This window comes from Kryptolebias marmoratus, linkage group LG6 (assembly GCF_001649575.2).
Source record: "Kryptolebias marmoratus isolate JLee-2015 linkage group LG6, ASM164957v2, whole genome shotgun sequence".
NCBI classification, from domain to species: Eukaryota; Metazoa; Chordata; class Actinopteri; order Cyprinodontiformes; family Rivulidae; genus Kryptolebias; species Kryptolebias marmoratus.
In genome coordinates this window covers 24,211,759-24,227,139 of record NC_051435.1, presented here as the reverse complement: position 1 = coordinate 24,227,139, position 15,381 = coordinate 24,211,759, and the positions used below count along the sequence as shown (strand labels likewise).

The window sequence follows — 15,381 nt, the reverse complement described above, 5'->3', positions numbered from 1 at the left end:
CTGTGAAGACGCTGTTGCAGTAATCAATGCGGCTAAAGACAAACGCATGGATGAGTTTCTCTAGATCGTGCTGAGACATAAGTCCTCTAATCCTGGAGATGTTCTTCAGGTGATAGAAGGCCGACTTTGTGACTGTCTTAATGTGGCTCTAAAGGTTCAGGTCAGAGTCCATCACTACTCCCAGGTTTCGGGCCTGATCGTTGGTTTTTAAAAAACTTTTATCATGATAACGATATATATCATGATATACCACAATTAAGTACGTTTTCAGTTATTCTCTTAAAAATAAGACATAGTTATATCATTATAATATCAAGTGATAGAAGAGGTTTGTTGTGTTGGTGTCGGACGAGGAAACATTCTTGTAGCAGAGTTTGCAAATGACTGTTTTCTGCTCCGTGTCAGATTTCTTGAACTCAAAATGTAACCAAATCACAGACATACCCCTCGTTTTGGTAAAAATCCTTCTTGAGCTGCCTGTGTAGCTGTCTCCACTTGTTTCGATCCCGGGTATGATACTTCATGCGTCTCCATCTTTCAGCACTCATGAGTTAAATGCGGTAAAGCATGTCGCAAACCCACATGTGAGTCAAATAACGTAAAGCAGCATCATGTCGTAAAACCACAATACGGAGCTTCTTATTTATATAAGAAGCTGTGTTATTATAATAAGCATTTTACTTATATAAACTGAGTGTATACAAAGGGACAACACTAAGACATTCGTCGTAGCCTACTTTATGAGATATTTGCATAAATAATTGATAAAATTATGTTACAAACGATAGAGACGATAGAAGACAAGTAGCACGATAGACACTTTTCTATCGTCCCCATGATATCTATCATCAGCACTAACTACCAGCATGCGTCACTACATGATGTTAATCCAACACAACCTCATTACAGAAGTTTTGTTCATGCCCAAACCACTGTGGACCTATCACACGTAATAGGGAATCAACTGCATTCCTAATATGTGACTCACCAAAACCCAGTAAAGACCATACATGGTCAGGCTAATTTGATTTTTTTCTTTATATTGTAGCGGTGTCATCATGCAGTGTGAAGGGGACCTAAAAGTGACGCACTTATTGAGGCCACCTCTCTTGTTAATTTTCAGTTGTCTAACCTCTTCAGGAAACCTTTTTCCTATTGCAGACACTACTGTGGTGACATGCTCAGTAACTGCTATACCAGCTGCCGGGCAGAGACGAACATAAAAGAACAAGCAAAACCAAAAAGCCAAGTTGCCGTAACAAACAGCAGCAAAACTTTAGTTTCATTTTAGCTTGATGCTTTTTCTTCTGCGAACAAATGCCTTACTGTGCTCATACAAGCCAGAGAAAAACAGACTGCTGAAGTGCAAGTGTGTTAAATGTTGGTGGGATGACAAGTGGAAGAATGCTGGGAAATAGACCATGCAGTGAATATGAGAAAATTAAGAAGACTGAGGATGAGACGCTTCAAGTTAATGAGGGAAAGAAGACAGTGGTGTAGAAAATGAAACAAAGAATCCTCTTCTTAAAAAAAAAAGTGAAGAAACACAAGTCCTCATCTTATATAAGATTTGTACTTGTGCGAAAACACACTCAGTCTCTAAGAAAAACTACTTATAAATCAGGATTTCAATATAGGATTTACTTTACTTTTTGGTGATGCTGCCTTTCATTCTGATTTACTAAAAGTATGTCAACATGGAACAAAAAAATGATTTTAACAGATGAAGAAATAAAAACAGTAGTTTGCTATAGTTTCTCTTCCTTTCTAAAACAATTAAATGGTCTGGAGAGTGAATGCACAGAACAATAAAGATAGTTTAAATTAATCAGGTGGGCCATCAGTAGCAGAAGCCATGTCCAAATCTAACTTTTCATTGGATTAGTGCGCCATTTCTATTAAATCTCAATAATAAGTGGTTATCAAATCTGTCAGCAGCCAGTTTATACATTTTAATATCAGCAAATGAAGAGCTCACAGCTAATTTGATGATGGCCTTTGAGTTTTCTACATGGCAGCTCATCTGTGCACCTCATCTTGCCTTTTGATGCTAGGCCACTGAATGCTACACAATGAAGAGTAAATGGATCAGTCGATGGTTAAGTGGCAGAACAAAGTATGAAAATGACACAGTAATCAAACACACACACATACACATGTATCAAGTGACTTAATCCTGTCTCGCCTGCTGGCCCTTGAGGCCCTTCCTACCAACCAGGCACATTCAGCACATTTCACAGTCTCCCCTTAATCCTTTTAGGAGGCTCGATTACATGTCAACAGTGGTCCACTGCTTCCACCAGAGACTGAGTCAGCTTTTGTACAGTGTGTCTGTATGCAGTGCTTTGTGTGGATGAGCAGACTGGTTTTTGCAGAGAAATTTTTTTTAGATCTTATTAAGTCTTTTAAGTAACCTAAGTACTTAAGGAGAGATTCTAACTCTACTTACTAAGGGTATGTTTAGGGGTCCAAGCCTGCGAGGCAAGGGAACACAGCTGCAAAGCCCGGTTCATCCAGCAGAGCATTGAATCCTACTGAAAGTGTTCTGTTTTATTTGTTTTATTATTAATATTTTCTTTTTTTTTTCCTTATACTGCAGCCCAAACAACAAAGAGTTTTAAGATTATATTTACATGGTGGTAACTAGAGCTTGCATATGCTGCTCACAAAAATAATCAGATATATCCACCCATAGGGTCACTATTATTGGGGTTTTTGTATTTTGTTAAGTAACTTCTAAACTGTAAGTTGCACGATTTAAGGTCATACATCTCTGCAATCTCTGCACCGTACTGAATCACATGGTATAGGCCACACCCTATAAAATGGGCATGGCTCATTGCATCTCAAAGAAAACTAAAGAAATTGCATTTCCTGTGAAAATGCAGTGTGGATGCTATTTTTGCTGAATGATTTGGCTGAAAGCTGCTGAAGATGTTCTGAACTGTTGAGTTGAATGTAAACAGCTAAAGTTTTATTCATTAGTAGTTGAAAGATTATTAAAGTTCAATGAAGAAGCAGAAAGTGAAACATAGAAGCTTATTTGAAGAGAAGATTTGCATAAAGTAGAAGAACAAAAGCTGAAAGAAGCAGAAATTAGTTGAAAAGCTGAAATGAGTTGAAAGAAGCTGAAAATGACAAGAACAAAGTTGAAATTAGCTGAAAGAAGCAGAAACAACCAAAAATAAAAAAAAGCTGAAATTAGCCTGAAAAAACATTGTGACCTTAAAGCCCATAGAGTTGATCCTTGACCTATGAAGTGTCCAGCTGTGAGGTTTGGCCTTCGTACTGTACACGGTTGCAGAGGTGAAGCCTTCTTTACCATGTGACCTTGACCTTTGACCATGAAATCCATAGGGCTGATCCTTGACCCATTAGGGTTCTAGCTGTGAAGTTTGACCATCCTACTGTACATGGTTGCATAGTTAGAGCCTTCTTTCACCTGTGACCTTGACCTTTGACATTGAAATCCCTAGGGCTGATCCTTGACCCATGGGCGTTTTAACTGTGAAGTTTGACCTTCCTACGGTACGCGGTTGCTGAGTTAGAGCATGCACAATTCTGCTCTGATTTTAAACCCCATTAGCTTTGGCAGCCATCTTGGTTTTTAAAATTTTGCATTCAGCAAGCGATGGAGCTCTGTCTCAGCTGCTACCACATCAAATTTCAGCTCAATATGTCCACACATGACTGAATGGAAGGTTATAGACACTTTAAGGAGTAAGAAACAGCCAAAATTAGCATTAGCAGGGTATAATAGCTAAAACTATATCTGAATTAGCAATAGCATACTTGAATTAGCTTAAACTATAGTTGAATTAGCATTAGCATAGTTGAACTCGATGCAACTATAGCTAAATTAGCATTAGCATAGTTGCTATTAGTTGCTATAAATATTATTACATAATATTTTTGATCTGTTGTGTAAGGTGGTCAGTCCCTCTCAATGAACAGTTATTGTCATAAAGGTAAAAAAAATTTACGTATAAAGTGTAGAAAAAGAGCAGATATTTCCCTCAAAGAAAAATTGAACACTTTACTGAGATTTTATCTAGAAGATACATAATAAATCAGAAGAAGAAATTCTAAATACACATGCATTCAAAAAGGCACTTTTAGTTTGGATATCAGGTCAATCTGCATACCTGACATCTTTAGGGTATAATTTCATCAGTGCTTCATCAGTGCTTGGGATCAGGCTCTGAGTCATAGACTGAATGTGGGTGTGCCTCAGTGAGATAACTCCTGTGTGGTGTTTTGATCTTTTTTTTTTTTTTTTGTAAGTAGAGAAAACTTGTATGACATGCAGCAGATCCTTGTCCTGGTATTTTTCTGTAAGCTGGCAGATTTCCTGACACTACTCGAAACATCCTTTCAGCTCTTTGCATTTGTCCCAACATTTTGTTTCAGTGTTGTCTTTATACTCTGGGTTGCAAAGGTATTGGCATTCTCCATTTGTTGGCTTACAAACTGAAATTTAAAATGTATTTTCAGTGGATCTGTCTTTTAATTTACCCAACATAACTACCACTTGAAAGATGCGAAAAATACATTTCATTATGGAGACAAATCCATAAGTTTGCATAAGTCACCCCCATAAGTCAATACTTTGTCGAGCCAGCATCAGGTCTCTTCAGGTATATGTAGCCACTGGATTTTTTTTGTCTAATCTTCATGCTCCAACTTCTTCATGTTGGAGCAGCTTGTGTACAGCAGCCTTTAAATCAAACCTCAGATTTTTAGTAGGACTAAAATCTGGTCATTTGAGTGTGGTATTTCAGGACATTGACGGTTTATCCTTAAACCACCGGAGTGTTGCTTCAGCATTGTGTTTAGGCTCATTGTCTTGCTGAAAGTTAAAGCTCTGTCTCATCTCTGGGAGACTCAAACCGGTTTCCCTGAAGATCTTTTCTTTATTTTGCCCTATCCTTCTTTCCTTCAACTCACACCATTTTTTTTAGTCCCTGCTGATGGCAAAACATATCTACAGCACAATGCTGCCACCACCATGCTTCATAGTGGGATTGTGTTCTCAGATTTGTACCATATATGCTGTTGGACAAAACTATCAGTTTTAGTCTCATCTGTCTACAGCATCTTCTTCCACGTTACTAAGAATTTCCAGGTTTGGGATTTTTATTTTTATTTTTTATAATTCAAAACCCTGATATGTTCTTCTCCACAGCTTTGTCTCTGATCTATGTGGAGAGCTCCTTGGTCTTCATGGTGTCTCTTGTTTGGTGGTAAACAAGAGACACCTGATTACTTATGGGTGTTGAATTTGGGTTAATTGAATATTGAGATCATCTGACATTTAGATTGCCCACAAGGGCATCATATTGAGCAAATTATGTGGCTTCTGAAGGTAAGTGTTAGGAGTTCAAAGCAAATAGAATAAATACAAATGTATGCGCAACTTTTTAGTTCCCTTTGCCAAGGAAGTTGTGTTTTTAGTAGTAGTGGTTGGTTGGTTTGTCTGTCCATCTATTAGCAAAATCACTCTGCAACTGTGTAACGTAGATATGTCGTACTGCACAGCTGGACACCTCGTGCGTCAAGAATGATCCCTATTGATTTCAAAGTCACAGGGTCAAAGATTAGTCACAGGTGATCCCATTGTTAAAGCTTTGCTTAGGTTTGGGTTTAAATTTCACTTTTTCTACAATAGATGGACGTTGCGAATGAACTGCCACTGTAGTGACTGGACGATGATGTGATTGTGATGATGTATTTATCCAATGAAAATATGAATTCTGATCTGTCCTATTAACAATCTACGAACCCTGAAGCTATATAAACTCATAAAATTAATCTATTTGAGCTGCTTGTGAATAAGCAAGACTGTTTGGTTAATTTTACCTCTGCCAAGGAAATTATGTTTTCAGTGGTGTTGGTTTATTTGTTCATCTGCAAGCAAGAATACTTAAAAACGAATAAACAGATTTTGATGACTATTTTTTTATGATGTTATGGCCTTGGTGGAGGTTTTAAAAATCTAGTTTTCATTTGATTTTTACAACACACCAAAGTTAAATATAATATATCAAACATCTGCCACCTTATAAAGTAATAATTACCTCTTTTTTTTCCAAAAGAATTGCAACATATACCCAAACTTTAGTTCTGTAATGTATTATTATTAAATGTCATAACTCCATCACTGATATATTTGTAATGAGCTGAATTTAGCAGCAAATAAACTAGTATCATTTATGCTCACCCTCAGCCCATTTTCTGCTTGTGTGTTTCAAATCTGTATTCATTTGTGTTTGTGTTCACTGAACATTCTTCAGTGATCGATTTTTAAGTGCGATGTAATGCATTTAAAATGGCTGAACGCTCATTCTGTCAGCCCTGGAGGGAGAATAATGGAAGCAAGTTAGAAAATGACAACAAACTGTCTGGGCTTGCCCTCCCCAAAGGTTTTTATCTCACAACTTTCAGTAACCTAATCGTGTCCCCCTACAGCAGTAAATATGTCAACAGAACAGGTGTGCAGAAACCTTGGAGTAATTCTGTTGCAGTGATTAGAAGTGTCAAGGAGGTAAAGGACGCAAACATTGCTGTGTTTTGTTAATAGTTTACCGGTGGTGCTTTTTTACGATTCAGTAATTATTGGTTGGATAAAGCAGGTTGTGAGCATGAGTAACATTCATCCATAATAAAGACTTGCGAAATGAGGATGTGCAGTCAAATTTAATGACAGAGCTCTTCTTAGCCTTGAGGCATTTCAATTAATTCTGTGAAATAATTAGTTGTACGACCAGAATGTCAGATTTAACAAAGCATGAAACCAAATTTCTAACTATTTTTCTCTTGCCTTTAATTTAGCTTCTTCAAATACTTTTGCTCTCTCCTTTATTTTATTGGTTTGAATTTTGGTTTGAACTTTAAAAAAGAGCCCAAGTTTACATCCATAAATCAAATTTATGATTTTATGGAATTTTCACAAATTTTCTGTTTCTTTTTTTCTTTACAAACTATATTTTAGAGAAACAAATGCAGTCACAAACAATAACTTTTACTGAAGAGAATTTTCCAAAAAACTGCAAGTTTCATCCAAATAGCTTAAGAGGAAGTCAACCCTTGTTTTAACTGTAGTTCTCCTTAAAAAAAATAAACAAGTTAAGGAAAATACACAAGCACTGATTAAACCCAATCCCTCTATCTATATGTGAAGTTTACATTCTCTTGTATGTGGTTGCATTTCCCTGAGGACATCCTTTTCCTTCCATGAAAGCAGTGGATGATGATTATCATAAACTATATAGTTTTATCTGTGAAGGCGGCTGGCAGTGGCTTCTGATGGGTCGTTTGGACCCCGTTCTTGCTTGATGACACCAGCAGTAGCAGCCGCAGTACCACCAATAAAACTTTAAGGGCCTCGATGCAGCCAGCAGGGAGGTCACAAATAGATGGAGGATTTTATGATGATGATGATGATGATCAGACATGAGTACAGACCCTGACATGAGTTCACGAGGCAGCACATGTAGATGGTGGTCTTAAGATGGGAAGTATTTATAGATCTGTGCTAATATTCAGGGTTTTACCGTTGAACACTGTGAAACGAAATGTTAATGCATTAGCTGTTAATGTCCTTTTTATAAAGAGATTTATGAATACAGCTAACCTGCTTTAATCAGCAGGTTTATTTGAGTTAACATGAGGTAGCTCATTTCTACTCCTCCAACATGTAAACAGGTCAGTTTGTCTGATAATCACAATTTTTGGTCTGGTTTTACTAAACTGTTGGAACTAAATGATATGCCAAAACACAGCTTGTGTGTATTGTATCAGAGTACATAAATTTCTTACAAATACTAAGGAAAATTGACTATATTTTCAACCCCTTATTCTTATGTTTTTTGTACTTTGTGAAGACTTGTATGGCAGAATTCCTGCGGCGTTTTTTAGTGTTTTCTAGGGGTGTGATAGTGTATGTATTTGTACCAAACTGTCTTGGTACAGACGTTTTGGATGAATCATTGAACTACATGATGAATACAGGTTGCAGGTGATCACCCCGCCCATCTAGAAGCGGGCACACATTTTATTTAACTACATTTTACTAACCGTGACAGCAGAGAAAAGAAGCAGAGGAAGATATGATTTAAAGCATTGTAAGTCAAAGCAAGCTTAAAGTCTTTCCTGGTTGTTTCATGTCAACTGTGTAGAAAAGCTCTGTGATCCCATTGATACACAAGTAACATGATAATCAAGAATAATCAAATATTTTTCTTTATATTTGAGTAATATTCTTTTTTGCTTAAAATGCCCATTCCTTGTTTTCACTTCAGTCCAAGGTTCCTTCATATGTTGACAACAGTTTGAGTAAGACTGTAAAACGCAAGTTACTCCCAGTTGTAGCGTCTTGTATAGTATGTGGTTGTAAAACTGAAGAATATTAGGATATAATGTATATGCAAGTAACAAGTTGATCCAGTCCTAAAACATATGGCACTTTTTTTTCACCATAAATGGAACAGTAGCTTTACAAAGTAAATATTTTATATTGAAGAAAATTTCATTATGTAATAAAGGTCATAAACCAATTAGTAAAACACAAACAAAAGTTTTGTTTGTCAAAAATGTTTCCTGCTGTCCATCTTTTTACAATTTGTTTTTTTTTTAATTATGTTTAATGCATTCAAATAATAAAATTCCATCATTCTACAAACATTTACAGTAAATATTTTAATGTTTTGATGTCAAAGTAGTTTGAAACTCCATGGAAAATCTAAAATGTTTGAGTCTGGGAAAGTATACACTCTCAAAACAAAAATGTGTCAGAACACTCCACTGGACTTTAGGAAACCAATCCAACTCCCCTTTAATCCAGGGCTGTTGATTTGTATTTAAGAAGGCATAAAACTTGAATGCATGCATGCAGGAAACCCAGATTGGTAGACAGATTGTGTTTATGAAGAAAAGGAAGTTGTTTTTACCATCTGCAGATGTTCCTGTCTCATATAAACTAAGTGATAGACTTTCTGTGTGAAATGTGAAAACTAATGATATGCATTTTTTCATGAACCAGTCAGTCATCTTTGGTGTAATAAGAAAATGGCTACAGTTCCCTTTAAAACATTATATTTAGTGTGACCATTGAGTGAAAGGTATGGATAAACAAACATCTACTTATATGCCTACAAACATGAACAAATTTTTCTACACTTTTACAGTCATTAAACTCAACAACAAGGCAGACCAGCCTGGAAGGCTGTTTTCTTCGTCTTCATGTAAAATCTAAACCAAATCCACAACAAACGTGCACTTGACTTTCTTCCTGGTCCATGTTTGCGTAATGAGTGGCATATAGAAAATGTTGGTCTTATATCAATCTTGAGATACCCGTCCTGTAAAACCTCAGTGACTTTGTTTTACTCTCATCATCTCCCTCTTCCTGATCCTCTCCCAACTTTCCGAGTAAATTTCTCCTTTCCCATTTATCCAATTCATATTGTGTTGATATGCAGGCTTATCTGTACATCTGTTTGACAGCATTGTTGTCTCTCTCCCTCCTCCCACTTCCCTCCAGTTATTTGTTGTTTAACTCCACAGTTTGACCTCCAAGTCCTCTCCTCAATGTCTCACTGGCTGTTTAAGAATTCTGCAAACAGCAGCGTGTGTTATTTCTCCCTCTTACTTTGGGAGACTGCAGGAATTTTCCATAGATCTGGTCTCCATAAAGCTGCTCAGCTCTGAGAGATTGTGTTGATGAATCAGCCTCCGGCTGCACAGTGTGGAAGTGCTTTACTCTGTGGCACTCCTCTGCCTGATTCCTGTCTGTAAGATAATTCCGTCTTTGTGCATTGTCCTCACAACTGGTTTCTGTAGGCCAAAAATGTCTTGCAAAACTGAAATTTGACCATTTGAGTGTTTTAATGGAACTTGATATATATATATATATATATATATATATATATATATATATATATATATAGTTATTTTAATTTTGTAAAATTTGATGTAAATTTGTTAAAACTTCATCAGTTTTTTGTCTGCTCAACTTAACCATCTAAGGCTACATTATTAGATTTTAACATATGCTGGTATCCAGTTTATTCAGCGTCAGAATAACCAGTCCCACAAGGAACGATTGCAACTATTCATGCAGATTTGCTCAGTCTTGCTATTTTGACCATTTACTGCAACTCTTCTTCTATTTGACCAATCACCTTTGCTCCCTGCCTATTTTAACCTCCTGAATTCCAAGCCTACTAGACAAAAACAGGTCCATCCCCCAAAAAATGACATTTGTCATCAAATAATGCAGCTGAAATCTGTGCAAATCAAATTCCTGAAATGTTATGTGATAATAGGGAAAAAAAAACTGTTTTCTGCCAAGAACAACAATTTATTAAACGGGAAAAGAAATCATTGTTTGACAGTGTAGCTGGTAGAAAATCACTATACCGTATTTTCCGGACTATAAGGTGCACTTAAAAGCCCTCAATTTTCTCAAAAAATGACATTGCACTTTATATTTTGGAGCGCCTTTATTCATGTAAGAAGTCGTAATGTTTTAGTACGACTATGGTAAACTACAAAGCCGCACCGCTTGCAGCATTAAGGCTCAGTTTTAGTCGCGCTTTGTCGTGTCACACACGGCTCCACGCACGGCACGCAGACCTGAGCGTTTATACTTGACACCTTCGTCGGTGCAGTATTCTTCAGTGAGTTTTGATTATCTTTGTGATCTCTCATAGTGGGAACATATAAATGCAGATACAGGCGAACCAGCTCCACTAGAGCACCGAAATTGTCCATTTTGAATGGAGCGTGGTGCGCGGTCCATGCGAAGTTACAAAAATTGGGAGGTGCACAATGATGCGCCTTATAGTCCAGTGCGGAAAATACGGTACAGACTTTTTACTTTAAAATACGGCAGACAATAGTTGGGATGTTCCTTTTTGGTCAGCTGGGCGCTGACCATGCAAAAAGTAATGTTGGACAGCGGGGGGCGAGTTCCTCCCTAAAATGGAGAAAATAGCATTTTTCGGTGGAAGGAGGTGTCATCTTAAATCAGAGACAGGCTGCAAGAGCGATATAAGTTTATTATGTTATTAAGAGCTGACAACATATATGTGCAACAAAGACATAAAAATAAAAATATAAAATATATGTGCAACAGAGACATAAAAATAAAAATATAAAATATATGTGCAACAGAGACATAAAAATCACCTGCTGGTTCACACAAACCCTTTAATTCATCTTATTTAGATTCACTGAGTTTACTCATTGTTTTTGGACCTTGGCATCGAAACAGCTTTGTTTTCTTCAGTCGTTTGGTAAGTTTAGTAAATTCTGGAAAGGACTGCAACTTTGATTGCTAATTTCTGCGAAACCTGCTGCAAAATCCGACATTTTGTGCAAAAACAAAAAAGTCCACAAAACCCTGGAGGGAGTGAATAACATTATTTTGGAGCTCTGTTTGATAGGCTTGCTGAGAGAAGAGGCCGCCCGCTGCAGATTTGTTTTTGAACCTTCTTCTGTCTGACAGATTCAAAAAGTCATGATCTCAAAACAAACACAAGCGCATCTCTCTTCATTAGTCTTTTTTTAAGTTCAGACACTTGTATCAATTCAACTCTATATAACTTTGTTCTTCTGTGTTCATTCGATGTAATCTGACATTCAAGGTTTTCTTAGACATCTCTAACTTTCTGATTTTTTTTTTTTTTTTTACTGTAGCACAGTATCTAGATGTTTTTGCACATACTAGGTTGCTTATTTACTTTATAAATCTGACAACTTTTGGTCATTATTTAGCAGTTAACTGTCTCCAGGTGTCTCACTTTGTTCTGCCTTCTTCCTGCTTTGTTTTGTTTTTGTTGCCAGAAGGTATTTTATTCTTTTACTTGTCAGATTTTTGAAGAGAATAACGAGCAAAACGACAATTAAAACTTTGATGGGCCGAAGAACATGATAAAAAAATATACCCCGTCCCTAAGTTAACCATGCACTTTTCTTCCTCCAGGTGTTCAAAGTGAAGGCAGTCCAGCTGGCTGAGAAACTGATTCCTGCCTTTAACACCCCCACTGGGATCCCCTGGGCCATGGTCAACCTTAAAAGGTTAGTGACACAGAGAGTGGAAACCCCCCATCACCTACACTCAAATGCTTACAAAAAGTTAACTTCAGTTGATACGACTGTTGAAGATGCAAAATTGTGAGAAAATATGCAAAAAGTGTGTGACACCACACTTTTTTTAATGCATCCAATATTTGCTACAGTTTTAATAAACTTTAAAAGCTTTTAATAAAGTAGAAATCCTTGGCTTGTACTTGCAGAGAAAAAATAATTAAATGAATATAATATAATATAATGAAAGACAGTCTTTTTCACAAAAACTTAAATGCACATTTTATTTTGCAATTCCAAACAATGCATAAAGTGTCAGGTTACAAATACATAGTTTTCATACAGCAGCAGCAAAATATAATTATAGGTTGCAATTCAAAAAGCATAAGGCTCTAGTGCTTTACAATGGTGAGAAATTCGGAAGTGTTCAAGACGGGTACTAGACGTCTGCACTGACTATGACTTTTTTGAGAGAAATTTTCTCACAAAACCTTTGAACGTAACACAAGAGCGAGGCTCTGCGACTCTAGCAAGGAAACAGAACCCTTGTGAACGTTTCGAGGCATTTTGGAAACTCCTGTGCAAATTTGTTTAAAAATTTGTCACCTGCAGTGACAGCCCAGTGGAGATATAGGCTTGAGCTTTATTAAAATGTTTTCACACCCAAAGCAGTGAAAGAGTTGGAGAACTCCTTAATTTGCAAAATCCTTTCTCTCAGGGGCTGCCAGTATCTCATAATGTAAATACAGATGATAATAAAGCCATTTAATAGTTTTTTTTATTAGTATTATTATTATTGTCAGGTGTCAGGTATTAACAGGTGTCTGTTTAAACCTTCACAGTTTAGTTTTACAACAGTTGGGAGATATTTTATCGATAAATAAGTGAGACCAGTTTTGTGTGGTCTGTGGTAGATCAGAGAACTCCTTTCTAATTTTTATTTATAGATTTTTTTTTTTTCCTTGCAGCTGGTTTTAGGACAGTGAGACATTGAATTTAACTTTTCTTTCTTTTTGAATTATGCTCTTTCAAGATTAAATTTGCAGCATTCTGCTGTGAAAATGTCAATTTAGACACAAATTCTTTTGATGACCACCGAAGTATGAGTTTGCCATTTAAAAGGGCGTACGCTGTTCTACCTGTTGGTTCATTCCAGCATCCACTGCCGGCTGAGCTCAGACCACCACTTTGCAGTCATTTGTCAGAATTTTCTCATTACCAACATGTTCAGCTCATTTTATGATGCTATAGAATGAACAGTTCATGCAATAGTAATAAAATGAACGAGCTGCCGTCAACATGGCAGACATGCCGTTTATTCCTTTTGAAATGCACTTTGCTTCGTTCCTCTTAACCAGTAGGTATTGCTACAAATAAAATACTACCACTATACAACAGGAATGGAGGCAGAATAAGATTTTACAGGAAGTGTAGCCTTCATGCACAGAACTTTGTGCACAACTAGAAGTAAATTTGACTTTTTAAGGACTGTATTCAAAGGAATATTCTTGGTGTTTTTGGATACCTTGGTATACCCTATAAACTCAGACTGCACAACCCTACCAGTGGCAAACATTGTCATTTTTTGTATCAATGTTTGGGGACTTTCTAACAGTTGTTGTGTGAAATTTATATTAGTAAAACTCAACCTAAAGCCTTTATGGTTGTTACATTTGATTAATAAATAGTTTTGAGTTCTGTGAACTGCAGAAATGTCAGATTGCCCTGGCACAGTTTAAAAAAAGCTCCAACACATTTACAATCCACCCACTCAGGCATTTTCACTTACTTTGCCTGATTAGACCTCTTCATCGAGCTCCGTGGGTGTGTACAAACTGTGCACAGAATATTATACACTTTCTTCATTGTTTATTTCCAAATTGCTCTCAAATTTCAAGCTGAAAGAGTTGGTTTCAATCACGGTGTCTTTGTGTTCCTTAAGAGACAGTAGAAAAGTATTAAATTGTACATTTAGAAACCTCTGTTCACCCTGTTAATGTGCAGCTTCCAGCATTGCTCTGAGCTTCTCTGATGTGTTACATTATTGTAACACTCTCTCTGCTGTCGCTACATCTTCTTATTTATTTTGTTGGACTTTGACGACAGGAGCAATCAGTCTCTGTGTGCATACCTTCTCTTTTATTCCAAACTGGCCTCTGTTTAATCAGTTTACCTTTCCATGAGATCAGACAGGACATTAAAACAAGACTTTTTAAGTTTAAGTAAGAGTTTTTTTGTTGCCAAGCACCATCGTCTGTGAGAAATTTTTATCCCGGTAATGTTGAAGTCTATAAGTCGTACAATAAAGGGCTTTTTTTTAATCAAGATAATTTTTCATTTCTCAGAAAATCAATATTTGTGTTTCAGCTCCTAATCCCACCAGACAAACAAGCACCAGAGAGCATGCAGCAACACGTGTTCTTACATGAATAAAAGCCTTCTGAAACAATTACAAGGATTTAGTTGGTTAAAGCATTTTAATGCCTTGTTTGTGCTCACATCCAGACCAGAAACAGCAGGGGTCAACGGTCACTTGGAGACAACACCACGTGCTTGTCCCCATATTTGTATACAATGTAATGAACTGTCAAGAAAGTCTCCTTGAGTTAATTGATTGTTGTCCTCAAAAGCTGTAAATTTTAATTCAGAAAATGTTTGACAAAGTCAGAACAATACACTTCATGTCTTGTTACTTGTAGAAATTGTGTTTTTGGGGCTGTGATGTCAGCATTCTGCTAAGCAATGATCACAAAATGCCTCTTTTTTTGGTTCTCTGGCCCTATAAAATACGTGATAATGTTGTTTTTTGTTTATTTGAAATTTAAATAATGACAATTTAACAGTGTTGTGTTGCTCGCAAGCATGGCTATAGTTGTTGGCCATGTTGGTGAGTTTCGACTGTTTTGACATGACAGTTGCCATATACAAGGATTGTGTGAGTCAAGTATTAAAAAAAATGTCAAATTATATTGGTCCATGACGAGAAATTGGGTGTCTACATACAAAAAGGGAAATAGCCAAATCTTATCTACACAAATATATGCTAAGATGACTAACAGGTCTGTTTTTTTCTTACACTTTATTTTATAAAGCATATGTTTTATTTATGTTCTCAACTTTGCAAAATCTTTACTAAGAGTTCAAAACTTTTTTGTCATATTGTCATAATTTCATGTTTTTTTGTTTTCCTTTTTTTTTTTTTTTTTTTTACGTAGCTTACGGAGCAATGACTTATATTTGGGACGGAGTTTGTTCAGCAAACGCGCTGCGGGTGACGTCACCGTTTCCGCA

At 36.6% G+C, this 15,381-nt stretch overlaps 1 protein-coding gene across 2 annotated transcripts in view; it reads left to right on the top strand.

Moving 5' to 3' along the window:
* The window catches only part of man1a2 (mannosidase, alpha, class 1A, member 2), a 132,038-nt gene that overhangs the window by 82,317 nt on the left and 34,340 nt on the right, over positions 1-15,381 (top strand). For both annotated transcript variants that reach the window (XM_017436035.3, XM_037976071.1), the window contains exon 7: positions 11,987-12,081. In XM_017436035.3, coding sequence (XP_017291524.1) covers positions 11,987-12,081 — 95 coding nt within the window. The remainder of the gene's footprint in view (positions 1-11,986; positions 12,082-15,381) is intronic.